The sequence below is a fragment of the Rattus norvegicus genome, chromosome 20 (assembly GCF_021556685.1).
Source record: "Rattus norvegicus strain SHRSP/BbbUtx chromosome 20, alternate assembly SHRSP_T2T, whole genome shotgun sequence".
Taxonomy (NCBI): domain Eukaryota; kingdom Metazoa; phylum Chordata; class Mammalia; order Rodentia; family Muridae; genus Rattus; species Rattus norvegicus.
Window position 1 is genome coordinate 36,874,752 of NC_141553.1, and position 27,272 is coordinate 36,902,023.

At 43.9% G+C, this 27,272-nt stretch overlaps 1 protein-coding gene across 4 annotated transcripts; it reads left to right on the plus strand.

Annotated features, from left to right (window-relative positions):
• The first annotated feature begins 7,896 nt into the window (after positions 1–7,896).
• Positions 7,897–20,453, plus strand: Gja1 (gap junction protein, alpha 1). Of its 4 annotated transcripts, none has more exon segments than NM_012567.3 (2): positions 7,897–8,164; positions 17,482–20,453. In NM_012567.3, a coding segment is annotated over 1 exon segment (1,149 nt). In that variant the 5' UTR covers positions 7,897–8,164; positions 17,482–17,494; the 3' UTR covers positions 18,644–20,453.
• Positions 20,454–27,272: the final 6,819 nt, after the last annotated feature.

Here is a 27,272-nt window from a genome sequence, read left to right on the forward strand (position 1 = left end):
CGTTGGAGCAGCTTCCATTTGTGGCCTTGGATGCTGAGCATTAGACTGAGGGTGGAGGCTAGAAGCAGGGTTTCCCGCTGAACCTGGGGAGTCTTGTCTTACCGATTCAGCTTGGTCACATATCTTCACTCACAGAGAGTCTCTGTTGGTGGCACTTGGCTATGCAATCTGTAGGTGGGACAGGTTCTCTCAATTTCCGGGGATTCCCCAGTTTTCGCCAGCTGGAATGATTTGATTCTAGCTGACAGTGTCCCCGCAATTGCTTCCCCTCCCACAGTGTAGAAAGCAGCCATGTTAGGCAGAGCACCCGCCTTTCTACCTTCAAGACCTCCAAAGTTCTGAGGGCACCCAACGGAGCTTTGGACTTCAAAGCCTTGGGGCTCTAGGACGATAGGTGGCGCCAGAGATCAACCCACTGACCAGGCTCCTGGCACTCGGGGTTATTCTCAGGCGAGATCTGCTCTCAGCCAAGATGGATATAAGTTTCTCTGTGCCCTTCGCTGCCTGAGCCCTGTTGCCCTCTGCCTGTTGTTTCCAGCAACCAACCTTCCGTTCTGCAAAACTACCTCCCAGGGCTGTCTCTTACCCTGGAAGCAATGTTAGCTGAAATCTGGGCTCCCTGACTTATCTGTCTCTATTCTTCGATCCCCAGAGTGGCTCCGTTTTAAGTAATAGTTTTCGTCTCGAGATGGCACCTGATTATTTTTCTCTACATCATATAGTGTGACAACACGAGATTCTTCTCTACCGGTCTGCCAGACGAATTGCTGTTTTATCAAAACCTCCATTGGAATTTGAGCTTGTGAGGGTTATTTTGAGGATAAGACGGCTGTGTGGTGTCCTTGGTAAAAAAAAAAAAAAAACAAAAAAAAACAACTAGTTGGACACAGGTTGAAGCCACTAGGAAGTCTTTCTTAGCAGGCCAGCGACCACACTGGGTTTTGGGATCCGAGTGTAGCCCACGCCTTTCTCAGGGTGAGCTTTTAAACACCAAAAAACACGTTCTAGATTGACATACTTCATTTAGCGAGAACAGTTACCCAGAAGCAGAACTACGAAAGCCAAAAGCCAAGGTTAGCACATTTTGAGACTCCTGGAACTGTGGACTTGGATGGATTAGGTTTTTGTTTTTGTTAGGGCAGGTGGTGTTCTCTATTCACTGAGTTTTACCAACCGATTGCTACATCCATTTTGGTACCGGTTGTGCTAAGGTCTGGGGGTCTGAAACCACAGTAGGTTCTGACCATCAGGCTTTCCTTCTGAAACCTCCATTTTCCCTCTATCCAGCAAGAAGCTGTGTTACGGGCCTGTGTTCAGCTGGGTTTACTTTTTTCTCAGTTCGTCTATACTGTCCTTACCTTTGGTAAGTTCTGCTGCTTTTCCTCTTTCTTCGAGACAGTCTATTTCTTACCTGTACTCTTTTTAACCAGACAAATGGATGGCAGCTCCCTTTACAAGATCTCATCCAGAACTCCAGGATTTTAGTATCTTTATCTAATGTGGAATGCTAAGCAGCTATGGTGTCTCAGCACTTGGGAGATTGAGGCAGGATAATATTCTGATAACATTCAAGATAATATTCTGCTTCTTGAGTTCAAGGCCAACCTGGGATCTGTGAAACTCTGTCTCGAAATAAAACAAAAACGTAGACAATAAGAAACCTGGAAGGCTAACTGTAGAAAATCTTACATCCATCAAAGAGTGTTGGGGAAGATGGTGTGGGTCTGAACGTGTTTGGAAGTTTTAAAATAAAAGCACACTTTAATATATGAGTTTATTATACCCTCAGATATTTCATAATAACGGGTGGCAGGAACCACCAAGAGATTAAAAAGTCACTAGATGGAGCTGGAGAGAGGACTCTGTAGTTAGTTACAAGCTTAGTTTTGTTCTCGGCACCCATACTGGATAGCTCAAGGTATCCTACACCCTCTTCTGATCTCCAAGACCACCCGCATACATGTACACACACACACACACACACACACACACACACACTAAAAATAAATCTTAAAAAGTCACAAGAAACGTGTAGCCATATGAATCATGCTATAGTAATTTTTCAGCCTTAGTCATCGGAACCTCCTCAGGCTGAAATCTTTCTAATGCATAGAGAATTTATAGTTCTGCGATGAGAGATTTCTTGGGAATAATTGTGTCGCTTTATGTTGGCACTAAATCAAAACTTCATGAAGCTTGGTGCCATCATCACAGACACGCATGGGATAAAGCTGAGATAGGTCCTGCTTCCTGTGTCCCAAAGCCAGCTCAGACATACAACAGAAGGGCACTTTAACGACCTTGGCAAGTGGTAGTGTAACCAAGCGCTGTAAACATTTCATTTGGGAATTTTTATCTCAGCTGACTCTTAAAGCAATGTTAGGTCAGTCTGTCTTTCCTTCCTTCCTTTTACGTGTTATTAACTCAATTCAATACTTGTATGAATAGTTTTCCTCTTGAACTTGTGACTTCAACTATGTACGTTCATTCTTGAACACAAGGATGCTTTCAACACACAGACTGTTCTCATCTCCCCAGCATGGGATGCAATGTTGAATATGAATGAACTTATGGACTATGAGCCGATGGCAGGTATCACACGAGAGAGCTAGCTCCCTCAGTAATTTATTTTTTTCAGGCAGGTTTTTGCTCTGTGACTCTGGCTGCCTCTTCCTTCTCAGCACTGGAATCAAAGGTGCGTGCTCAGTGACTTTCAGATACTTGAGTAATGTTCATGCTAATCAACCTAAAATAAGGTCTTAAAGTATTTTCTCTTTTGGTAGATAATCAGCAGACGAAAATTCCAGGTATAGTCAAAATTGAGATGGTCAGTACAAATAGCCCTTGGTTCTTTTCATTTTAAGGCAGAACCAAGATAGACAGGGAAAGTAAGAAAAACTCTCAATAGTGGGAGGGGGTTCCTTTTTATTAAAGCTACTTTTACCTTTAGTCATGCAAATGTGTGGTGTGTTAATATATGAATACAAAGTCTGGTGGTCAGAAGACCTGGGTAAGTGGATGTTGCTTCTCTTTATGGAATGAAAATCTGGTCATATGTAAAATCGCCTTTGTTTTGAGCCAGGCATGATGATACTTGCACATAATCCCAGCACATAGAAGATCAGGAACTCAAGACTGGCCTTCCCTACATAGCTCGTCGATGGTTAGCATGGGCTACAGAAGATCTTGTCCCAAAATGAAACTAGCTCTCCAGCTTTTGCTCCTAAACTATTTTTTTTCCTGGGGTTTGGAGATAGACATATTGTTTATAAGATTTTATTCTTATTTATTTATTTAGCACATGTATATATGGGTACATTCATACCAGAGTACACATGTGGAGGTCAGAGGCCAATTTACAAGAGTTAGCTTGCTCCTTCTACAATGAGGGTCCTGGGGAATCAAACTCACTTTTACCCACTGAACTATATCTCACCAACTCTCTATTTATGGGACTGTTAAAAACAGTACCTCACTGCCTAATTATAGAGGGAAAAGATTGTGGTCCCTTTTAAAACACAAAACTAGTATTCTTTTTATTCTCCTTCTTGTTATTTGCTGCATTTTCAAAATTCTCTTCAGAGAATGAAAAGACTTAAGCTCAACAATGTTCACTGTAGCACCGTATTGATTTTGACTGAAAAGATGGCTCAGCAGTTAAGAGCACTGATTGCTCTTCCAGAGGTCCTGAGTTCAAATCCCAGCAACCAAATGGTGGCTCACAACCAGCTGTAAACGGGATCTGAATGTCCTCTTCTGGTGTGTCTGAAGACAGCGTCAGTGTTATTCAAGTACACTAAATAAACAAACAAATAAATCTTTTTAAAAATTCTCTCACTGGCATCTGGCGCAATTCTTAAGACCCGGTAAATATTTACTGCATAATTAAATGTAAGCGTCCTAAAAGATTAACTAAGCCTCATAAAAAATTATATCAAAGATTAAATAAACAGCAAGTGGTTTAACGGTTACAGTCTTTTAAAGCAGAGTTTGTTGAATGGCGCCTGTATCTAGATTAAGAGAAGGGCTGGGAGGAAGGGCTCCTAGGTCTACGAGGGCTGCCACGGTTGCTTCTTGGGCTGTTCATTTGCACTCTGTACAGAAGATGGAGCCAAAGACATATTTATCCACAACTTCTCTCCCATTTGACCAAACAAAGCAAAACAAAGCAAATTCTTCCTTCCCTTTTATAAACACTGTTTTTGGTTTAGCTTCAAAGCCACCTTCACCGGGAGGTAAATGGGGGACCCATTGAAATTTTACCTAGATGGAGTCAAACTCTGACCTTTATGCTTTCAAAGATGACCCGGAGCTAAATAAATGGGGAGCGAGGTTTCGGCTACAGGAGTCCTCCGGGAGGTGGAAAAGGAAGTGAATTGTCAGGTTTCAGAAACTTGGTTGATATGGATTCCACTCTACTGCAATTTGTTTGTGAATCTGCTTGTCTCCTCAACGTTCACAGGAAGATCCCTTCCCCGCCGGTTACCAGTTTAGGTAAATTATTCCTATATGTGCAAACCATTAAACTTCACGTTCCCGTCCACTCCTTCCTTGCGGACTAAAAAAACGTAAGTTTAAATTGAATTTCGATGCATACAAAAAAATTATTGTGGTTCCGATAGAGGAAAATATAAACCCGGACGGCTGCTAATACCAGCATCCCTAACACAGGAAGTAAGGGGGCGGGGTCATGACTTGTTTAGTGAGACTTTATCTCAAAATTTAAAACAACAACAACAACAAAAACCCCTCAACATCAGAAAAAGGTGTCTTTAATCAAAAACTGGCAGCAGACCAGCTAGGGATAAATATTGACTCAAAGACTAAGCTGGAGAAGGAGAGAAAGAAAGGAAAGGAAAAGATAAGATAATAAAATCTGAGCCCCATTGCAATGTTATCCCTAATCCTCTGGGTCTTCCATAAGTCTGTCTTCGACAGATCCATCTCGATTCCCAAGGAGATACATATCAGCTATTCAGTCAGGTGAGAGATAACCTCACTCCTTTTGGAGCGAAACCACCTTCACTCTCCCTTTTCCTACCGCTCTACCCCCACACTTTATTTTCAGTAAGGTCTGCATTCACCCTTGTTTTCGATGAATAATTGCCCTTTCAGAGTTAAAGACCTAGAAAGCCTCGGGCTACTGTTATTTTCCTTAAAACTAAACCTCCTCCCAGCCATTTTGAATGCCTTGCTCCTCCGGACCCTACTGGCTTTTGTCATTCTTTTCTTTGTGGGCATTAAAGGAAACCCTTCGGAGCTGTGTGCTTTGTCTTGGAGATTCACGGCCTACATTCCTTCTTTTAGCAAACGCCTTAGAACCTGTGGCCTTGACTGCCCATTCTTTGCAGTTAAACAGAAATCTTCACACAGTTTTAACCAGAGCACCTTTACCCACAGTTGAGATGCCTCTTTGCCTAGGTGTTTTTGCTCTCCATCACAGGGTACTCCCTCCTCCTGTGTCTTCCGACGGCAGGTCGAGCTCCCCCCCCTCGCCCCCCTCCAGCTTCTTTTTTTTTTTTTTTTTTGGTGTTAGTAATATTTTCCCTATTAAATTTCCAAACTTGCTCTCCACTTCCTCCTGCCTCTAGATTTTCCGCCCTATCAGTCCATGAACAGACACTAAGGTTTCTGCTCCCTTTTCTTCTCTAAGGTTGGTACATTCACAGCTCTCCATTCTAGCCCCACTCAATACCCTCTTTACAGCCCGTTTTTGTTGTTGTTGTTGTTGTTGTTTAACTCGACACTGGGTTTTCTCTAGTGTGGTTGAGGACTGCTTGAAACTCATCTCAGTTGATTGTCCTGCCTTACCCTTTCAATTGACTGGGGCTGTAGACAGAGACCACTGTGCAAATCTTTCTTTAAATGAAATAAAATGTGTTTTTGTAAAGAGGGGAAGAGGAACGGGGAGAGGTTGATTCGTGGACTCTAAGTTCTACTGAGGTTCTATATGTGTGGTGTATTAAGAATGGGTAAACTAACTATGGATGGATGACAGTGCAGTGTTTCTAAAAAAAACCTTTAGAAGTCTGGATATTTTCCCATAGACAAATTATATTATAAGTATTACAACAGACAAATATTCTTATACTGAGTTCAACACCACAAATTTTACACTTGTATCAAAACATCATATAACCCCAAACATTAATGCAATTTTTATATGTTTTATCAGTTAAAGATAAATTGAATAAACCAGGTATGTGGTGCTCACATTTAATCCCAGGGCTGAGGAGGCAGAGGCAGGCAGAATTCTGGTCTACATAGTGAGTTCCAGGAGAGCTATGCAGCGAGACTTCATGGTTTAAAACAAAAAAGTAATTAAATAAGTTTAGTAAGAAGCAGCAAGATGGCTGAGTGGTTAAGGTGCCTGTTGTCAGGTCTGACTCTCTAAGTTCACTTTCCAGATGGAAAACGGGGTCCAACGTTCACAAACTGTCTTCAAATTTCCACTTGCACACACATATGTGAATACACACATTTGATAAATACATGTTTAAAAAGTCTAATGTCACATCTCTGGACATAAAGCATTGAAAGTCAGACTACAGTTTCTGCTTCTGTCACATTGTTTCCCTTCTTTAAGTTAAAGACAAACCTCAAAAGTAAGAGAGCTCGCTGGGGTCTTAAACTGTGAGATTTCAAGTGGTGCCTCCTTAGGCATTCCAGCCAGGCACAGGAAAGTGTTTCTACGAAGTCTTTGCCATCCTTTGTTCTGCTGTTTGCCTTAGAGTGAGATGCTCAACCCAGTCAGGTGATGCCTGAACAAAGGCCGAGAGATTTCCCTGCCTAACCCCGGGAACACCGCTGAAGCCTGTTTATTGCCCTGCCATAAGCCCTCTTGGAGGACATCTGGGAGCCCTCAAAGGAGCTGCCCACCCTTAGGAATGAGGTTATATGACTCAGTCCTTCATAAACCCCATCAGGTATGATGAGAAAGCCATGAAGTTGTAGGCAGGCGGTCACCAGGCAGACGTCTCTCCCCTGGATGGGCTTCCTAGGGACATGATGGAAAGAGAGGAGGAAGTTTTCAGACTGGCTTTATGCTAACATAATGTATCTGGAAACTCTAGTCTGCAGTTAGGAGGAGGAGGAGGAGGAGGAGGAGGAGGAGGAGGAGGAGGAGGAGGAGGAGGAGGAGGAGGAGGAGGAGGAGGAGGAGGAGGGAGGGAGGGGAGGGGGAGAATTCTGGCATCTTCCTGCCGATTTAAATGCTAAATTGTAGTCATGAATAGGACTGAGATAGGACGTTCACTTCCTCGGAGACTGGGTAGAGGTCAGTATCAACGTTTCAGTCCAAAGTTACCTACATGATATTTTTCATAATACATAACATCTACCTTCCTGTTCTTAATCGAAGGAATACACAAAACTATCTAAAGCAGCAGAGAAACCGACGAGTAGACATACCCCTCCACTGGGGCTGGTTGTGAAATGCCTTTCCCATGCCCACCGCCTTTTTTCCTTTGTTAATTGTCCGTGTTTAAGAGGAGGAGAATTAGGTCATAAGAAAGATCACGCACACCCACCTCAAGCTTCACACACCTTGGGGAACGCAGAACAAGTCTGCACGAGTTGACCTTGTCCCCCCCCGCCCCCCATTTTTATTTATTGCATTTTTTTTTCATTTAGAAAATGTAACACGAAAGGTACGTCTTCTCCCTCCCCCTGGTCATCCCCTGAAACAAGCCCTACTACACCCAACAGTATTTTATCTGTGAGGAGTCACAGCCCTGCAGTGGCCGACGGACAGCTAGAGCTGTTTTCTCATATTTTTTTCCCTTCTCGTCAGCACATTCAAACTACAACTTTATCTTGACCAGGTTGCTTCTGCCTGCTCAGCCCCACGTTCGTCAGCCTCCTCCCCACCTTCTCCCCGCCTTTTCTTCCTCCCTCCCCTTTCTCCTGGCCCCTCCTTCCAGTTGAGTCAGTGGCTTGAAACTTTTAAAAGCTCTGCGCTCCAAGTTAGAAAAACGCTTTTACGAGGTATCAGCACTTTTCTTTCATTGGGGGGAAGGCGTGAGGAAAGTACCAAACAGCAGCAGACTTTTAAACTTTAAACAGACAGGTCTGAGAGCCTGAACTCTCATTTTTCCTTTGACTTCAGCCTCCAAGGAGTTCCACCAACTTTGGCGCGCCGGCTTCACTTTCATTAAGTGAAAGAGTAAGTTTTGATAAAAAAAAACCCGCTTTTACCTAATAGCGTCTCTTTCTGTCAGGAAAACTCTTGCACTGTGCTTTGTAAACGCGTTGCGTCTTTGGCTTAGGATATCGTAAGTAGAACGATGGTCTTCCAAGTGTCTTTGCCATTTCCACGTGCTGGTTTATATTTTGATTGTTTAAAAAGTTCCGCTGCTCGTGCAACAGGTAAAAGGCTCAAACTTTTTCCAGCTAGAGTGAAGGACCAATTTCCTAGACTTGGTTCTTTGTTGTGGAGCCTAATTTTCACTTTTCTGTAGTCCCTGATGGAGAAGGTGCTGCGGTGGGAGGGAAGGGGGGGTCCCCTCCGTCAACTTTGCCTAGCCTGCTTCCTCTAGTGCAGGACACTGCAGGCTTTTTCCTTTTTCCTCCTGAAAATCCCGTCGGCTGTTCTACAGCCTTGAGAAAGCTGGCTCCTTTTGTAACAGTGCTTTGTTGAGCCCCTGCCGCAGCAGTTGACTTCCACGTGGTTCTTCCTTAGCCTTTTTTCTGGATTAAGCCAGAAAATACGTAGATCGGGGTGCTGCGGGTAGGGTTTTTAGACCAACAGTAGTTACTTTGTGCGAGCCAGCGCGGTGCTACGGGACGAACCCCTCAGCCCACACAGCCAGCTTTTTTTTTTTTTTTCCCCTCCACGCTGGCAACTGCGGGCGCGAGAAATCTTGAATGGGTGGTGGTGACTTGGGGAGCGTTAGAGGAACCGGCGTTAGAAACAGTGTGTGCCAGGGTGCTTTTCCAAAACCAACTGCTAAAACCCAAGCTCCTAGAAGGAATGGGGAAAAGGGAATTTTGGAGCCGCGCTTTAGAAGGGGCTGCCCCCTCCCCACCCCCACCCCCCTTCGCCTGCCTGCCCGGACCTGTAGGGACTTCAGAGCTGTTGGGACAGTTTTGAATTAGCTTCTAGAGGGTGCAAAGCACTAAGCAAAAATGATGTTAACGTGCAGTTTAAAGGGGATCCGTCTTAAAGCTGTTATTTTTTTTCTTTATTTTTAAATTGGTAACACATTCTGTAAAGCACTTTGCCCAGTCTTCATTCTGTCCGGCCTAAATCCACACCGAAACGACTCAGGGTGGGTCTGTAGTTTTGTTTGGTTGGTTTTTTTTTTTTTTTTCCCGTGTACCAGACGGGCCGAGTCCTTTTGAAGTGAAAACTTTAGGGCAGAGGGTGGCACGGGCCCTTCCTGCCCAATCTTAGCATCATCCCGGGCTCGGCTCCCCGCAGCCTTCCGGCTTCGCGGTCCAGACCGCTGCCTGCGACGGAGGGGGGTTGGGGGGGAGGGGAGGCGAGCCTCGCGGCCGGACCGTCAGAGGCAGCAAGTGGTCGACTTTATTAAAGTTGTCAATCTGAAGTCTCTTCCCCTGCCCTCCGAGACGCCTTTTCGTGGTTTCTCTGCCTAAACTTGTCGGGTGGCTGAGTGGAGCCCCCGGGAAGGTCCCCTGAACACCTAGGGAGCCCGGGTGCTGGTAAATGCACTTGTAACACTCCTGGAAACTCTTGAAATTCCCCAAGAATGAGGCGGGGCGGAAGAAGGAGGGGCAAAGAAGACCCTTCGAGAAACCGTGCGACAGCTACTGACGTGTGCTGAGGCAAATCCGTTCAGGATTGGAAAATTCAAACCTTGACTTCCGAGCAGAGTTCTCCCCGTTAGTGCCCTCGGGTCCACCCAATGCTCACTGGGCATCTCTGGCAGAGCCTTGGCCGAGCACTCGGCGGCCCGCGCCCGGAGGTGAGCTTCCCTTTCCCTCCCACTACTGGGTTTTGAGGAGAGGAGAAGAGCCTACAGGGCAGACTTTGGAGGTGGGTTTGATTTCCTTTGTTCCCCAAGCACAATAGTAGTGACTGGAAGGTAGTGAATCTTACCAGTCCAAAAAGACCTCTGGGCAGCAACCTTGAATGGTCAGTAGCTTCCCATGAGGAAGCCTGAGGTTAATTTTTTCTTTTTTATTTTCATGAGGATTGATGAAAATAAAAGTGTGTTAAAGTAAACGAGGGCATAGACTGCGGGGGTGGGGTCGTACTAGTTAATTCTGCTGGGTAGGCCAAGTTGTGTGGAAATGAGCGCATTTACAGGCTGTACTTTCTGTCCTGGAGAGGTGTTGAACTCTGGATTACTGGAATGCACTCCCCGGTGTGTGAAAGCTTTGTGCATCTAGATTCGGGTACAGTGGGCTACCTGTCCCTTGCTGGGGTTCCAGGTGGTAGTGCTTTGGTACTCCACTGTCTAAACACACACCACATAGATGTTCTTCAACGTTGTCCCATCATCCTTTGAGGTTGGGATTCTTATTATTGCTGACCTTCCACGGGGAAATGTGGTTCTAAAGCCAGCAGCAAGAGGGGAAGGCTGCGTTTCCTTCCGCGAAGGGAGCAGAACTTGGTTGCTTAGCCGTCTTCAATTCCTGCAGAGAGAAGGGATAGCAGATACTCTGCTTTGCTTTATCACCGTATTGCAGAGGTGCAGTTCATGTGAATTGTAGAAATTTGTATGCCCCGAGGGAAGGGAACTATAGGAAAGTCACCCACTGATTAATACCTCGAACTCCACCTATCCTGATCTTCTACCTTCCCTTCATGATTCTGTTTGACTTCTGATGTGTCGAGGCTTATCCAGCTCACTAAGGAGAGAAATAATCATCTTGGGTGTGTCATCCACGTTTGCATTAAGTGTAGATGCTCCTCCCAAGCTTAAACATTCCTAGCTGCTTCTAAGTGGGAGGGTACAGATGTGTGTGTGTGTTGAATTCTTGGGAGAACTGGTTAAAATCTCCACTTTCCACAACTGTTAATGTACCATAAAGAGATGTGTGAGCAAAATGCCTTTTGCCAAAATCCAACCATGATTAGTTCTTGAAGTAACTGCCTAAATTCACGTCTCAATTTTCTGGTTGTCTACGTTTTTTTAGAAACTCTGTTGTTCCAAACAGTTCTAGTTTACTGCTTTGCTGCAGGAAAAAAAAAAGGATACCAAAACTAGAAGGCAGGATGAAATAAATTTACAGTACTTTTGAAAGAAAGAACTAATATTTTATCATAGTCTTATAATCTCACTCTTGCTTATTGAAGCAAATAGAGTCAAGCATACTAAGCCTGTTTTACGTTGACTATGGACTTGCAGGAATGTTTAGTGAGGCTATCTGTTTGGAGATGGGTAGGAGAGTAGAGGAAGATGAAATAAAAGAAAAATGGTTTTTGAAATTATTTGGGCGACAGTTAAATGTGGCTTCTGATCTGACACTAGCCCTCATCCCTAAGGTTCACCATCTTCCTTTGGGTGGGGTATCTTAACCACAGTTTGTTCTGTGGAGTCTGGTGTGTTTTGACTGTGTACAGAGAAGGCTATGTAGAGAGAATAGGACAAAGAAGCCGACCGGTGTTTCATATCAAAACCTGTGAAACTAGGAATATTAAGAAATTCCTTACAAAAGAATTGGGATACTCTCGGCCCTGTGTGTCAGAATTGGTAGCAGCAATGTTTAAAGAGTAGGTTTCATTGACAAAAGAGCTAAACATACTCACCTGGTGTAAGGCTGCAAAGGTTGAGTTTGATCTGATCTGGAGAAGTTTTTTTTCTGTGGGGCTGGATTCAACTCACGGTGTTGCTTGTGGACTCAGACTGTAAAGGTACTACACTTAAATAACTGGTTAACTCCTATTCAATACCATTTCTCACTGCGTCCTTGAAGTAAACTTTTCAAGCAGACGGTTGCTGTGACTATCCTTGTGTTAATTCATTAAAACACTCAGAACTGGGGGGGGGGAGGGGAGTTGGAGCATCTCTCGGAGGGTCTTAACCACCATCGAGGTCTCCTTGTAAATCTAAACAGCTCGAGAATGATTTGAAGCATGTCTTTTCAACCAACAGCAGTCTTTTAGCAAACTTGGAAATTTTAGATACTACTTTAAGCAGGGGAGAGAAGGCATGCAAAGCAAATAGCCTTTGCCTGGTGTAGACGAGTGTTTTGTCTGAGTGCATGAATGTACACAGTGTGTGCCTGGTGCCTACGGGTCCAAAGATGGATTTTATCCTCTGTAACTGAAACTATGTCATAGGCATGTTGGGAGCCCAAACTTTACAAGAGCAGCAAGTGCTAACTAACTGCTGGGTCATTTTTCTCCAGTCTCTCTGGCTTATTAAAGGAAGTTTTTGCTCCTTTTGTTTTGTTTTGAGACAGTCTTGCTTTTATAGACCTGACCCTGACCTTAAATTTGTCAGGATCCTTCTGTTTCAGCTTCCTAAGTGCCGAGATTACAGGCGTCAACCGCCCTGCCAGATGAGAATCCTCTGAATTTCCTCACAGACATTTATGTTGTGTGTCTTATCCCTGGGTACTGGGGGTGTAGTTGTGGGAGAGCAAGCTCCCTCACAGTTCTAGAGGAGGTTTCTGACAGTAAGCAAATGCATGTTATGTGGCATAGAGGAAAGCTGTTTTAAAAAAAAAAAATAGGACAGGGGAAACAGGAAATTCCGGGACCTGGGGAAGGGCTATTTCATAGTTCCTGCTCAGGAAAGTTGGCTAATGAGGGGAGAGACCTGAAAGGACAGTACAAATGCAAATATTTTGGCAAGTTGGGGAGACGGGAAAACTGAAGAGAGGTGAGTCAGGCTAAATGCTGGGGTGCCGAGCGGAAGCAGTCTCAGTCTGATTTCATCAGGAAGATAAAGCTTATTTGCACGGTACATTCAGGTATGTTAATTGTGTATGAACTTAAAACTGACAGATCTGGCTGCGGTTGGAAGCGAAGAGGAAGGATCACAGTGAAGCTTTTGGTATGAGGGGCAGGTTTCCTTGTAGAAGTTCAAGAAAAAAAATAATGGCAGGCAGGATTTGCCCTTAAGTTTTAGAGGCACGCAATAGTTTGCACTTGGCACACAAAGTACATAACAGTGGAGCTGTTATGGTACACAACTTTAGTTTCAGAACTTGTCAGGCAGAGGCGGGCAGATCTCTGAGTTCAAGACCAACCAGGGACACACAGAAACCCAGTTTACTAAACAATGGTGACAGGAAAACCCACCATGGTGCTGGAATAATTATTCTCTGCATTTGGAAGGCTGAGGAGGGTAACCACCCAGACACCAGTTTGAGGCTGAGGCGAGGACACTGGGGATAATGACAGGGCAGGGTGGGAGCACGCGCAAAGCAGTAACCTCCTCCATTAAATTGCCCATTAAGTGGCTTTAATCAAGAACTTCTACAGACATTTCCTTGTGCGTTTTTAGATGAAGGACCTTCATCTAAATTCACTTCAGTCATCCTGAGATGATTGCTACCTAGACATGGCGGGCAGATGGTGGTGCAAACCTTTAATTCCAGCATTCCAGAGGCAGGGCAGGTCGCCTTCTTACTCTGAGGGCAGCCTGGTCTACATACTGTGAGATCTTGTCCAGAGAAGATTGCTACTAGCTGAGCATGCTAGCATACACTTGCAATCTCAGCACTTGAGATAGAAGGAGGATCGGGGGTTCAAGGTCACCCTCAGATGCAAAGCCAACCCTAGTGCTAGAAGTGGGCTGCGTCAGACCCTTCTCAAAAGCTATGAAATCTCACTTTAATGACCCATAATTTTATTTCTTATCCAGCATTATGGTTGTCTGTTGGAAAGTCTGTACAATTAAAAGTCACTTGTTCTGATCGTGATGATATTGTAGTACCAGCAGCATGGGCTTCACCTGCAGCTTCTGTACGATGATTTGCTAAAACTCCAGGGAAAGACACAAAGTTGGCTAGTTTTAAACTCTCAGATAAATGTAAACTATTTTGAAGACAACTCATTTAGGTTAAACAGTTTTCATTCCTGTGATCTTGCAGTGGCAAGGAGTAAGCGACCGACAGAACCAGCAGATCCAAGAGTGACCTCAGTTCACAGGTGCCTGAGAGCTGCTGTCCCCAGATGCTCTGTGCCTCAAACTAAATATTTAGACGCTCTGGCCCTCTCTCTTTCCCAGATGTTCCGCCACTCGGAAATATTTTGGGCAGGAAAGCACCCGGGCTTCGGAGGAGCCCCTTCACCGCCTGGGACATTTGTTTTAAATAGTAATAAAAAAGAAAAAAAGAAAATCAAAGTCTGATTTCCCAGGGCTCCCCTTGCAGAAGTTCAGATTCAATCCACTCTTGAGGGACAGGCATGTGTGTCAGCAAATGCTGCTGTGTGACCGGTGTAGTTGGAGAGAGCAAGTGTGTTGTCGGGAAGGTCAGACTGTGTGCCCGGGGCATCTGGACTCGAGGATTGTGGAGAACTGGCAATCAATCTAACAAGGGATGCCAAAAGTTCTAGAGTGACCAACTCGGTCACTGCCAAAGGGATCACTTCTGCTAGGGGCTGGAGATCTAGCTAATTTGAGCACTTGTTTGGGCCTGTAATCCTGGTAAAGGTTTAGGCAGGAGGACCGTGCCCATCCATCTATGTCTATCTATATCTATAGGTTTTGAGGATAGCCTGGGCTACATAAGGCTGACTCAAAAGAGGAAATAAAAATAAACTGTATCTGAGAATTTTGCACAAAGCATTAACTTGGTATAATTGTAAAGGTTCAATCTGAGCATCTAGAAAGTGAGGGCACCGAGAAGCCTGTTTCCCCATGTGTCAAATAAGGCGTGTGCCCATCTTGTAAGTGTAGTTTATACCTTGAAGAAAGAAGGAAAGAGGGCAGTGCCAGGGACTCTGGGCATAACTAAGCCCTTTTTGTTATGGAAGAACACTACCGTTTCTGCTAAGAGCCAGATCTGGTTGTGAGCGTCTATATTCCAAGCATTTTGCGGGTGAGTAAGGTGGAAAGTTTGCCACATGTTTAAAGCTAGCCTGGGCTACATACTGAGATAGAATCTAGTCAGTAGTATCTAGCAAGGCCTCAAAAGGCCATTGTGCTGAAAAAACCAAATCCTCTTTTCTTTTTTTGCTAATATGGGCTGAAGAAGAGCCACAGCTAGCGGATGGACCTGTTGATTGGTGGTAGTGAATGGCTAAAAGCCCAGATGAAACCAAGTTTGAAGTCACAGATGAGGCATTGCATTGTTTGACCGTGTCTACGATAGTGGGAAAGACAGGTGTCTACATGTTACAGGAGCTAGGGTGCCCAAATTGGATAATTCGTATCTTATTCAGATGAAAGACTGTAACGACTGTAACTCATTAATGCAAATGACTACTGCGTGGGTGCTTAAAGAAAAGACAGCTTTGCAATTAAATCGCTGGTGCAATAAAACGAAGAAAAAATTACCCAGAGAACAGACTAGTGACCCAATTCACAGGCCCGGGCACTGGGGATATTTTAATTTTTTTTGTGGAATGTCAGAATTGTACAAAGGCAGGTTTCTTTCTCCAGAATATTAAAAACTTAATAATGAACTCCCACCAGCGCCCCTCAACTGTGCTTTACCTTGTGCCCACTCTGTCCTGAGTGTGCTGCTTGCTTGATCTCCTGCTGTATGACCGTGATGAGATGCATGCCAACTCTGTTTTCGCCACCCCAACTCCCCAGCGAGTGTATATCTGAGCAAAAGCAGATGACCCTGGCAGAGTAGTGCAATCTTTACAAACAGAAGTGGGGCCAATTTACACATCATCACATAGAACTGTCTGGATATGGCTCCAAAAGTTTTTCTTGTTTGTTTGACCCTGTGGACTACCCTTCAGTTCTAGTCTAGTATTTTCTGTTAAATTAGAGGCCCTTTTTACGTTCTCGAACCATTATGCTGTCCATCAAGATTAAATTATTCCCTTCTCCTCAAGCCTTTCCCTGGCTGTTGAACTCTGGGCTGTGCCAGCCTTCGCTCCTCTCTGTTTACACGTCATATACTAATTTCACTTTCCCAATTGTCATTTCACTGTCTGAAATACCTTCCAAAAAGTACAAGAGCCTTTTGTCTACAACTTTTCAGTTGCTGGGATGAAAATGCTACTTGCACGGGCCTGCCCACCCACATCTCACTGGTCTAGTTTTGGCACGAGTCTTGCCATCTTCAAAGGCACCCATGGAGTGGGGAGAGGTTCACAACCCTACCTCTCCCTCAAAAGCTACAGGCAGTTAATTATTAGATTTTTGACTACATCTTTCTGAAAGGCTCTGCTGAAAAGAAACCACCTCTGTGCCTAATGCTTCTTGCTTTGACCCTGGTTACAGGGCTTAACTTTGTTGCCCTTGTTGGACTGGAACATTGTATAGACCAGGCTAGCCTCATGAGCATAGTGATTCTCCTGTTTGTTTCTATATGCTCAGTGCATAAACTATAGGCACGAGCTTCCACCCCTGGCTAGGTCCAAGGGTTTACACTGGCTCAGGCCCAAAGCTCAGTAAAGAACTGTTAAAATGTAAAATACCAGAAGATGAAAAGCATTCTTTTTTTTTTCCTTTATTTTTCTCATGATGGGTTCTTTTCTGTACAGCCTTGCCTGCCCTGCAACTCACTCTGTAGACCAGTCTGGCCTTGAACTTAGAAATCCACCTGCCTCTGCCTCTCAGTTGCTGGGATGAAAGGTGTGTGCCACGCCACCAGGCTGAGAAAATATTCCGACATGGTCCCTTTTTGTTTATCAAGCTGTTAAGTAGAACTGGGACAAATTGAACTCGGTTGAAACGTGTACATTAGTCAGGAGGTGGAGGCTGAGTGTCAGGGTAGTCTCCCTCTCTCACAAAATCCTCCTGCCTCGTGCTAGGAAAGAAACCAAGTATGGGAGCGCATGCCTGGGAAGGCAAAGATAACAGTTGGGCTAACAGAGGAGAGCCATCAAAGAAAGAAAAACATACGGACGAACTTAACTCAGAATGTGCACAAAAAACATGTTTGATATATCGAGGAGAAACAGTTAGGAGTAAAATTGGGAGTAAACTGGTATAGCCTAGCATCTTGGGCAGCACGGTTGGTTGTTGAAGGTCCTTAGATCAGTCTTTACTTAGATGTCTATACTTTCATGATACAAGTCAACGTTTTGCTTAGACGGGTATACAAGCCCTTAGTCTCCCAGGAAAGAACTGTCCCCATTTGTCAGTCAAGTAAAATGAGCGAAGGCCTGTCAGGCCACGTGAAAAGGTGGTGTCCAGAGGTTGGTAGTGCATGTTGGGCTTGCTCTTCTCCCTGTAGCTGGGTACTCTAACTTTTCTGACTCAACTTCATATTTGGGAAATGCTGCCAGACTTGCACTGGGATCCTGTTTTGGTTTGGGTTGAATCTGCCTTATTTTGACTGACCTCCCCCAAAAAAGAAACTATATATATGAAACCATCAATTTACAGTCTATAATCAGAGTTGTTTTCTTGGTTTTTGTTTTTTGTTTTTTCTTAGGAGGTGCCCAGACATGGGTGACTGGAGTGCCTTGGGGAAGCTTCTGGACAAGGTCCAAGCCTACTCCACCGCTGGAGGGAAGGTGTGGCTGTCAGTGCTCTTCATATTCAGAATCCTGCTCCTGGGGACAGCTGTTGAGTCAGCTTGGGGTGATGAACAGTCTGCCTTTCGCTGTAACACTCAACAACCTGGCTGCGAAAACGTCTGCTATGACAAGTCCTTCCCCATCTCTCACGTGCGCTTCTGGGTCCTTCAGATCATATTCGTGTCTGTGCCCACCCTCCTGTACTTGGCCCATGTGTTCTATGTGATGAGGAAGGAAGAGAAGCTAAACAAGAAAGAAGAGGAGCTCAAAGTGGCCCAGACTGACGGGGTCAACGTGGAGATGCACCTGAAGCAGATTGAAATCAAGAAGTTCAAGTACGGGATTGAAGAGCACGGCAAGGTGAAAATGAGGGGCGGCTTGCTGAGAACCTACATCATCAGCATCCTCTTCAAGTCTGTCTTCGAGGTGGCCTTCCTGCTCATCCAGTGGTACATCTATGGGTTCAGCTTGAGCGCGGTCTACACCTGCAAGAGAGATCCCTGCCCCCACCAGGTAGACTGCTTCCTCTCACGTCCCACGGAGAAAACCATCTTCATCATCTTCATGCTGGTGGTGTCCTTGGTGTCTCTCGCTTTGAACATCATTGAGCTCTTCTACGTCTTCTTCAAAGGCGTTAAGGATCGCGTGAAGGGAAGAAGCGATCCTTACCACGCCACCACTGGCCCACTGAGCCCATCAAAAGACTGCGGATCTCCAAAATACGCCTACTTCAATGGCTGCTCCTCACCAACGGCTCCACTCTCGCCTATGTCTCCTCCTGGGTACAAGCTGGTTACTGGTGACAGAAACAATTCCTCGTGCCGCAATTACAACAAGCAAGCTAGCGAGCAAAACTGGGCGAACTACAGCGCAGAGCAAAATCGCATGGGGCAGGCCGGAAGCACCATCTCCAACTCGCACGCCCAGCCGTTCGATTTCCCCGACGACAACCAGAATGCCAAAAAAGTTGCTGCTGGACATGAACTCCAGCCATTAGCCATCGTGGACCAACGACCTTCCAGCAGAGCCAGCAGCCGCGCCAGCAGCAGGCCTCGGCCTGATGACCTGGAGATTTAAACCGGCTTAAGCATCGAGCTGTCGATTATGGAGGAGAAAAAAAGGTGCTTGCAGAACATGCACCTAGGGTGTTCATTTTCGTTCCCGTGGAGTTGGTACTCAACAACCTCAGCAATGAGGCATAGAAAACAAAGACATTACAATACCTAGGTTCCTTGGGGGTGCTTGGGATAGCTGGGCGGAACAGGTGGGGATAAGGGAGGTACACATTGATATTTAATGTAGAAGATTCAAAGAACTTAAATTCTAGTAAGAGTCGCATTGGGTGAACATAGATAAGGGCTTTCTCTCTCTGCCCCCATCCCCCAACTGAACCTTAAGAATGAGTCTGTGTACATGAATTGAGTGAGTGATATTTTTTTTTAATTTTGTTTTACTGAGATTCTGCGATAGCTTTGAGCAGAAATCTGAGTCCTCCACATAGCGTTTCCTTTATGAAAAGACAGATTGTCCTACATCCCCCCCCCCCCCCAAAAAAACATTCCAGTGTTTAAAAACTTGCATTTTGCAGGTAAGCTTCCCTGGTCTACCCCTCTGGGTGTGAGTGGACCTTGTGTTATTTGCTAGACACGATTTTCATTCTTAGTATCAATCTGAAGTTCAGACAAGGCTCAAAGAAAAACGACCGCCCATGTAGTTGCATCTCACTGGGTTCTTTGCTGAATCTGTCTCACCTTTGTGCCTTCCAAACATCATCCTCGACTGGTCCTCGCCCTCACCAAACGGCTTCTATCAACATTTTTAAAACAGTCATAACGTCATTTTTAGTTTAGTTTTTTTTTTTTTTCTTTTGAGTTAGCATCAGGGAGGTGAGCCATGCTCAAGATTTAACAATCGCTTCTACGTGTGGATGTGCGCATGTGTAAGTGTGTGTTTTGTCATTATTGGTACAAGCAGAGGCAGTCTAGACTCACAAATACAGATTTGAATCTAATGCACAGTGTTCAAATTTGAACCTTCCTAGTGGATTTTTGTGGTGTGGGCCAATGCGGTGTTTACATTATAGAATTCCTGCCGTGCAAGTAAAGCACAGTTTTTCCCTGAAAATTTTTTTTCCAGGTATTCCATTATGGATACTGGTTTTGTTAATTATAATTTCTCTCTCTCTCTCTCTCTCTCTCTCTCTCTCTCTCTCTCTCTCTCTCTCTCTCTCTCTTTTAGAATGTAGCAGTAATCGCCATTACTGAAATGAATGATTTTCTTTTTTTTTGAAATATAATCATTGATGCTTGAATGATAGAGTTTTAGTACTGTAAACGGGCTTTAGTCATTAATGTGAGAGACTTAGATGGGGATTGCCTAGAGTGGACTATCAAGTGAGCCTAAAGGAACTTTGTAGTAACTGGTAATCTGATTTTTTTTTTTGTCCTACTTAACTACACATAACTCAGAACTTGTATTCTGAGTTTAACAGTCTTTTAGATTGACGAGCAACTTGGATGTTTGCACTAAGACTTTGTTTGAAACACTAAGGGGCGAGGGAGGTTTCAACAGTGCACATGTAACTAATTTATTTGAACTGTATGCTAAAGACACCAGTTTCTTCAAATGACTTTTTTTAAAAAAAACAAAAACAAAAACAAAACTCATCACGGATGATTGAAATGTCGAGTTATCATGTGTTTCCCTCTTGCGCGTCAGCTACAGAAAAGAGTTTTTGTACAATGAGAAACTAATGTGTTTGACATTCCACGTTAAACTGCTGTCGTGTTCGGCTTCGTAGCATGTAATGTAGACCTAGCCCATCCAATCATGTGCTCGGGAGAGTGTTCTTTATCCAATAAAGTTTTAATTTAGTATATAATAAAAATAGCCTGCATGTCTTGTATGACTTAAATCGAGATTGCCAAAAATAGGTCCGGTGATCATAATGCCTTGGACTAACGAAATTTACTTTTATTTTTTAATGGGTTTTGATGTTTTGCCTGCCTGTATGTCTGTGCGCCATGTGTGTTTGCCGGATGTTGCCTGCGGTGGCCAGGGAAAAAAAAAGTATTAAACCCCCTGAGGCTACAGTTAAGGTTAGTTGGGAACTGCCATGTGGGTGCTGGGAATCAAATCTGGCTCTTTGAAGAATAGCCAGTGCCCCTAACCACTGAACCCTCTTTGCAGCCCTAAGATTCCTATTTTAAAGAGTAATTAAGAGAGGTGGCAGAGGGTTTTTTGTTTGTCCTGAGTACAATCACCATAAGCCATGCTCTGTGCCTCATCTTTGAACAGAGGAAATAAGATATCCAAATGTTTAATTTGGAATACAGTTTCACTCCACACCGGGCCCTCCCAACACATGCACAGAATCGAACCTAGGTTGTACGCAAGCCTCTGCATTTCTCTTGCCACAGCTTCCTCTATACACGGAACTGTAAGCCAGGCCTTGTGATTACAGTTTTGGGGGAGGCTAAGCCCTCACATAGGTTGAGCACTTGCTTTAGCACCATCTGCACACAACTTTAATGAGACTTGTTAAGTTGTCCGCAACTACTGTAACTAGATTTTGGTGATCTTATTGAAAAATCTTGTGACGGTAACTTGCTGGTTACTGTGGGTGACATCTTTAACCCTGCACTCACGGGTAGAGAGGGGTAAATGAGTCTCTGGGCTTTGGAAGCAAATGTGGTCTCCAGTGCTCTCCAGACCAGCCAGGGCTACATAGACCAAAAACCAAGCAGACCTGAAGGACCCACGAAAAGTCAACCCTGTAAGGGGAAAGTGACTTTGGTCAGTTGATACTTCAGCCACAAAATGCAGTATCAAGAATAAATAAAATGTAAATGCCAGTAATATCAGCATACAAAGTAGCAACCAAAATAGTTGGGGGTCACCACAACATGAACTGTAAAGGTTTGCATCATGGGGAAAGTCAAGAACCGCTGTTGTAGAACGTGTGCCCAGCCTTTATGAAGTCCTAGGTTTGATCTTCAGTATATAAACTTGGGAGGTAATGGAGGAGGATCAGAAGTTCAAGGTATTGGGGAGGAATCAAAAAAAACTTTAAAGTGACAAAAAAATTATGGTCATTCTCAGCCACATAAGGCTGAAACCAGCTTGGGATCTATGAGTATGAGACCCTATTTTCAAAAGAACGAAACTCAAGAAGACAGAACTAGTCATGCAAAACCACTGTTAGTTAACATTTCTCTCAGCGTGTTAAAAGCTGTAGCTATACAGGGAGCCCCCTCAAAACTCCCCTTGGTTGCATCTCAGCAGAAGAAAGCAAGAATACTTAGGTCATCGTGTGTACAAAGTTTGAACATTCAGACGTATGTGAAACAGGGTCAGATTTAAGGATCATCGTTTTATACTCAGTGAACATCAGAGAAACCTTAATTTGTAGAAGAAACAACTTCATTGTATACTCACTACTAACAGCTATCAAGTGTTAAGTAGGAAATGACTGAGTGGTTTAGTTCCTGTCCCCAAAGCATACAAAATTAATCTTTACAGATATTGGAACACTTACGTTTGCTTATTTTTCTAATATATACAGGTGATAGTACATTTTCTGTTTTTTTTTTTTTTGGGGGGGGGGGGGAGGCAGAAAAGCCATTAGAAGCCAACTGGGATAATTTAGTTGAGCTGTAACTGAACGATAGCTCCAGAGTGACGTAACACGACAGTCCTGCCCATAGTCACAAGGCCACGGGTTCAATCTCTGTCATTACACACAATTTTTATTAGTACAGATTTATTAGCGTTATTTATGTGTATGTGAGTTTATGGGTACCACATACATGCAAGTACCCACAGAAGCCAGAGAGCATCGGAACAGGCAGCTGTGAGTCCACAGATGTGGGTGCTGGGAACAGAACACAGGTCCTCCGCTGAGAGAGCTGTTAAGAGCTGAGAAACAGCCCCACCCCCAACACACGCATGCACACAGACACACACCACCGTTTTTAAAAGGTGACAGAATTGACTCATATCTTTAGAAATTAGAGGCCCAGTTCAATTCCCTTATTTTATTCGGTGAATTTTCACATTAGTCTCTGGATGTTTGGGTTAAGCTTCCAGGCCAAGGGCTGTTCCTTTATCATATTTTGTGAAAACTGCTCAGCTTCTCCACCTGCCCAGGGTGCTAGGGCCCCACCCACACGTTACCTCTTCTAAAAATTCCAGACGTCTTCAAGTTTCCAACATGCCAAAACAGCTGAACTTTGTGTTTGGAGAAAGAAAAAATAATAATGAAGTTGGAGAGCTTATTAAAATCTTAAAAGTGAATTTTCTCCATAAACGGCAGTGCACCAACAGTAGGAACGTGTTTATAGTCTATTGGCTCTGTGCTTCTGTTTTTACCTTCTCTTGATGGAGGCAAATATAATTGAGCCCCTGACATGTCAGAGTTTGCAGCTGGCAACTTTCAGAACTCAAGAGGAGACATGGAACAAACCGCACAAAACACTGCATGGAGAAGGCAAGGAAAACGGGGGAGCCCGTGGAAACGATGGTTCATTTGGAGGTGTTCAAAACGGTGATATTTTAAGTTAGTTCTTGTTTTGTTTTATTTTGTTAGTTTTTTTTCCCCCTCCTGATCACCAGATGTTTCTGGGAAATGACTAAATGCTTACTTGAGCTCTGATGTGTAGAGAAATTTCAGTGCCCACACACTTTCTCGCTGAATATAAACAGGCCTGGGAGGGACCCCTTGAATCCCCAACACACACACCCATGGAAAGCCAAACCCTCTGCCCCAGGCATTTAATGCACTGAGACACCTGCCCCCATACAATGTGGTTCATAATGGGGCCTATTTGAGAGTTTCTGCTGCACCCTTTCCAGGTAGTTTTAACTATGCTGACCTCCAGATTTGGTAAATCCGTATAGGAGAGGTTTTCCTTGCTAAGGTAGCAGAAACTCAGTCGATTATTTTGCTTTATTAGTAAATAAAACCAGGCACGCACGTCTTTAATCTCAGCACTGAAGAGAAGCAGAAGGGTTCGGATCTTTGTGATCTTGAGGATAGCCTGTTTTACGTAGTGACTCTTGGTCACAAAAAGAAGGTGGAGAAGGAAGAGGTAAGTAAACACTAACGCCAGGCTATTGGGACACATGCGTAACCTCCGAGGGAAAAGTTGACGATGGAGAATTCTAGATGGGTATCGTGGTGGGTGCTTTTAATTATAGCACTCAGCAGACAGGGTAGGGCATGCAGAGGCAGATTTCTGTGAATTCCAGGTCAACGAAAGATGCAGTGAGACCTAGTCTCAAAAAAAGAAAAGCAAAACAAAAAAACAAAAAACAAAACAAAACAAAACAAAAAACAAAAACAATGAACCACACAAACAAAATCCACACGAAACAAATCAAGACAAGACAAACACAAACCTGGAAGTGCTAGTGAAGATCACACACAAGGGGTTACACTCACATGCCACATACCCGTGCACGGCACGTGTTTCCATGCACATTCAAACAAGCATGCATACATGCATGACATAAACATAAAAGAAGTACATTTTATTCACACACACACACACACACAATTCTACGAAATAAAAAAAATCTATCCTCACCTAAGTAGCTATTTTGGCAGGTAGAGGTCCCAGCTTGCCAACCTAGCAACTTGCCAGTCAATTTCCTGGGTACTTGCACGATAAAAGGGGAGTACTAACCCCTGCCCTGTATTCTCTTCTCACCACAATAAAGTTGCAGTGGCAGGAATTCTCACACACGAACACGCAAATACATAAATATATAAAAAAATAAAATGACACCATCTTTAGTCACAAACTTAGAAAATTACTATAATCGAGCTTAACTTGAAGCCCTTTAGAAACAGAGGGCAAACTATCAATATTTGTTAAACAGAACCGGGAGCCTCATTCGTAGCCGGAGTGGCAGAGTCTGAATGTCCAAAGCCTAGCAAAACTCTGCTCCTGACACAGCCGTGGCTCAAGCTCATGTTTTTTTCCCCCCAACTCAGAGCCACTAGAATGCAATCTCATTGGAGCAGTTCTCTAGAATACGGACCTCAGTTCACAGAGCTCCTGACCATCAAGAGAAGTAGAAGGGTTTATATTCTCTGGGGAAGTGACAAGACTGTGGCAGTGAGACTTGAGCAGCAGAGACAGGAGACAAAGGTAACTCCAAGGCCAGCCTGGAGCCTAGTGAGCTCAGCCCAGCTGGGGCCAGGTAACAAGAGTCTTTCAAAACCCAGCAAAGAAAAGTAAGCATGGTGGAACATGCCTGTACCTGTAATCTCAGGATGAGGGAGGTGCAGGCAGGACAGACAATCAGAGGTTTAAGATCATCCAGAACTGCATAGTGATGTGGAAAACAACAAACTCACTAACTAGCTAAATAAATAGACACAAAATATCTCGGGAGAGCCATCCTACCTTCGTGATTTTAGTGGGGCTGAGAATGGTGGAATACACCTTTAATCTCAGCATTTGGGAGGCAGAGGCAGGTGGATCTCTGGGAGTTAAAGGGTAGCCTGGTCTATGTATTGAACTACAGGACTATGTAGAGTCCATGTCTTTTAAAAAGAACTGTATTTTAATGATACTAAGATGGTTGTAATTTAAGCCTAACTACATCTGGCATTCTGTCATGAATAACTCAGTGCATGTCAACATTATTGCAGAAGCCAGGCATGATGCATGCATGCGCACCTGTAACTTCAGGGCTCTGGAGGTAGAGGGAGGAGGACCAGGAGGTCTAGGGCAACCAAACCAAACAACAGCAACAAAAGCCAATGCCCCTGGTGTATTTTGTAGAACTCACAATTTATAATGTTTACTTCATAGTTCAAAAACAAAACCAGCAGATACGATAAAGTATAACACAGCCGAAGTTATCATCGCTTCGGACGAAAAGCTTCCAATCTGTTATTTTCCTCTGCTTGTGTTTAACTGCTTGAAGCTTTGTTGGTCTCTAATGGTGTGGAGAGACATGATACTTTCACCACACACGTGATTGTTGCTGACCTTTATTTTCTGTGTGTGTGTGTGTGTGTGTGTGTGTGTGTGTGTGTGTGTGTGTTTATGAGTATGTTTTTGTACATATATTTGGGTATGTTTGTGTGTATATGTGTTTGTGTGTGTTTGCTCATATGTGTGTGTGTGTGTTTATGAGTATATTTTTGTGTATACATTTGGGTATGTTTGTGTGTATATGTGTTTGTGTGTGTGTTTGCTCATATGTGTGTTTGTGTGTGTATGTATACATGTATTTGTGTGTGTGTGTATGTGTGTGTGTTTGTATGTGTTTATGAGTATGTATTTGTGTATATATTTGGGTATGTTTGTGTGTATATGTGTTTGTGTGTGTGTTTGCTCACATGTGTGTTTGTGTGTGTATGTATACATGTATTTGTGTGTGCGTTTGTGGAGTTAGAGTTCTATAACTAGCTTCTAACCTTAAACCTACAATTGAGGTTTAAATGGATTAAACATGAAGCTTTTTTTAAAAAAAAAATCAAGGGCTGGAGAGATGGCTCAGTGGTTAAGAGCACCCGACTGCTCTTCCAGAGGTCATGAGTTCAATTCCCAGCAACCACATGGTGGCTCACAACCATCTGTAAAGAGATCCGATTCCCTCTTCTGGTGTATCTGAAGACAGCTACAGTGTACTTATATATAATAAATGAATAAATCTTTAAAAAAAAATAAAAAAAATAAAAAATAAAAAAAATCAAGTTCTTTCCTTTCTTTTTCTTGATCATATTTTAGAACCATCTTTGATTAGATTCCTGTGGCTCATCTGTGAACTCAAGCACCCTTCATGCAAATACCTCGACACCCCCACATCTCAGCCCCACACATAGTTCCCTTTTAAAAACAAGTGCCAAGTGAAATAGCTCAAAAGTAACTCTGGGTAATCCAGCAGATGTTTCACCTTTGTAATTAAAGCATGCCACTGGGAACCATCAGGAACGTGTTGAATTTTTATCTTCCCTCAGGTTCTCACTTGTCTGGGGGACTTGAAGTATTTCCTAATTAAAGAGAACGAGAGAAGCAGGTGATCATTATCTAAAACTCCAAACGTAGCAAATGTGGGAACAAGGGTACTGCTTGGCGTGTGACCAGTGATTTCAGTCAGCGCTAGAGCAAGCTCAAACTCTAAACTGATGATTCTCCCTGATAATAAGCTCTTACGAGTGAGAAGAGCTAAAGAGGCTGTAATATAAACTGGGCGAGCGGCACACACCCCGAGTCCCGGTTTGGGAGCTTGTAGGCAAGAGGATCAGGAGTTCAAGGCTAGCTGAGGTTATATGCTAGGCTATCTTAAAGTGTAAGTATTTGACTTATACGATACAAGTAAGTGAATTAGAGGAGTTTTCAGAGTAGGAACCTGTTCACACGAAAATACATTGAAGTCGAAAGAACTAGTTGCCATGTGTACTGAAAGTGCCTTTAATCCCAGTACTCGGGAGGTAGAGGAAGGTGGAGGGTCTCTGTGAGTTCAAGGCCAGCCTGGTCTATACAGAGAGCTCCAGGACAGCTTGGACCCTATAGACCCTATCTCTGTAGACCCTATCTCAAAAAAACAAAGCAAAATAAAAAACTGTTTAAAAAGGAAGGAAGGGAGGAAGGAAGGGAGGGAGGAAGGAAGGAAGGGAGGAAGGAAGGAAGGGAGGAAGGAAGGAAGGAAGGAAGGAAGGAAAGAAGGAAGGAGGGAAGGAAGGGAG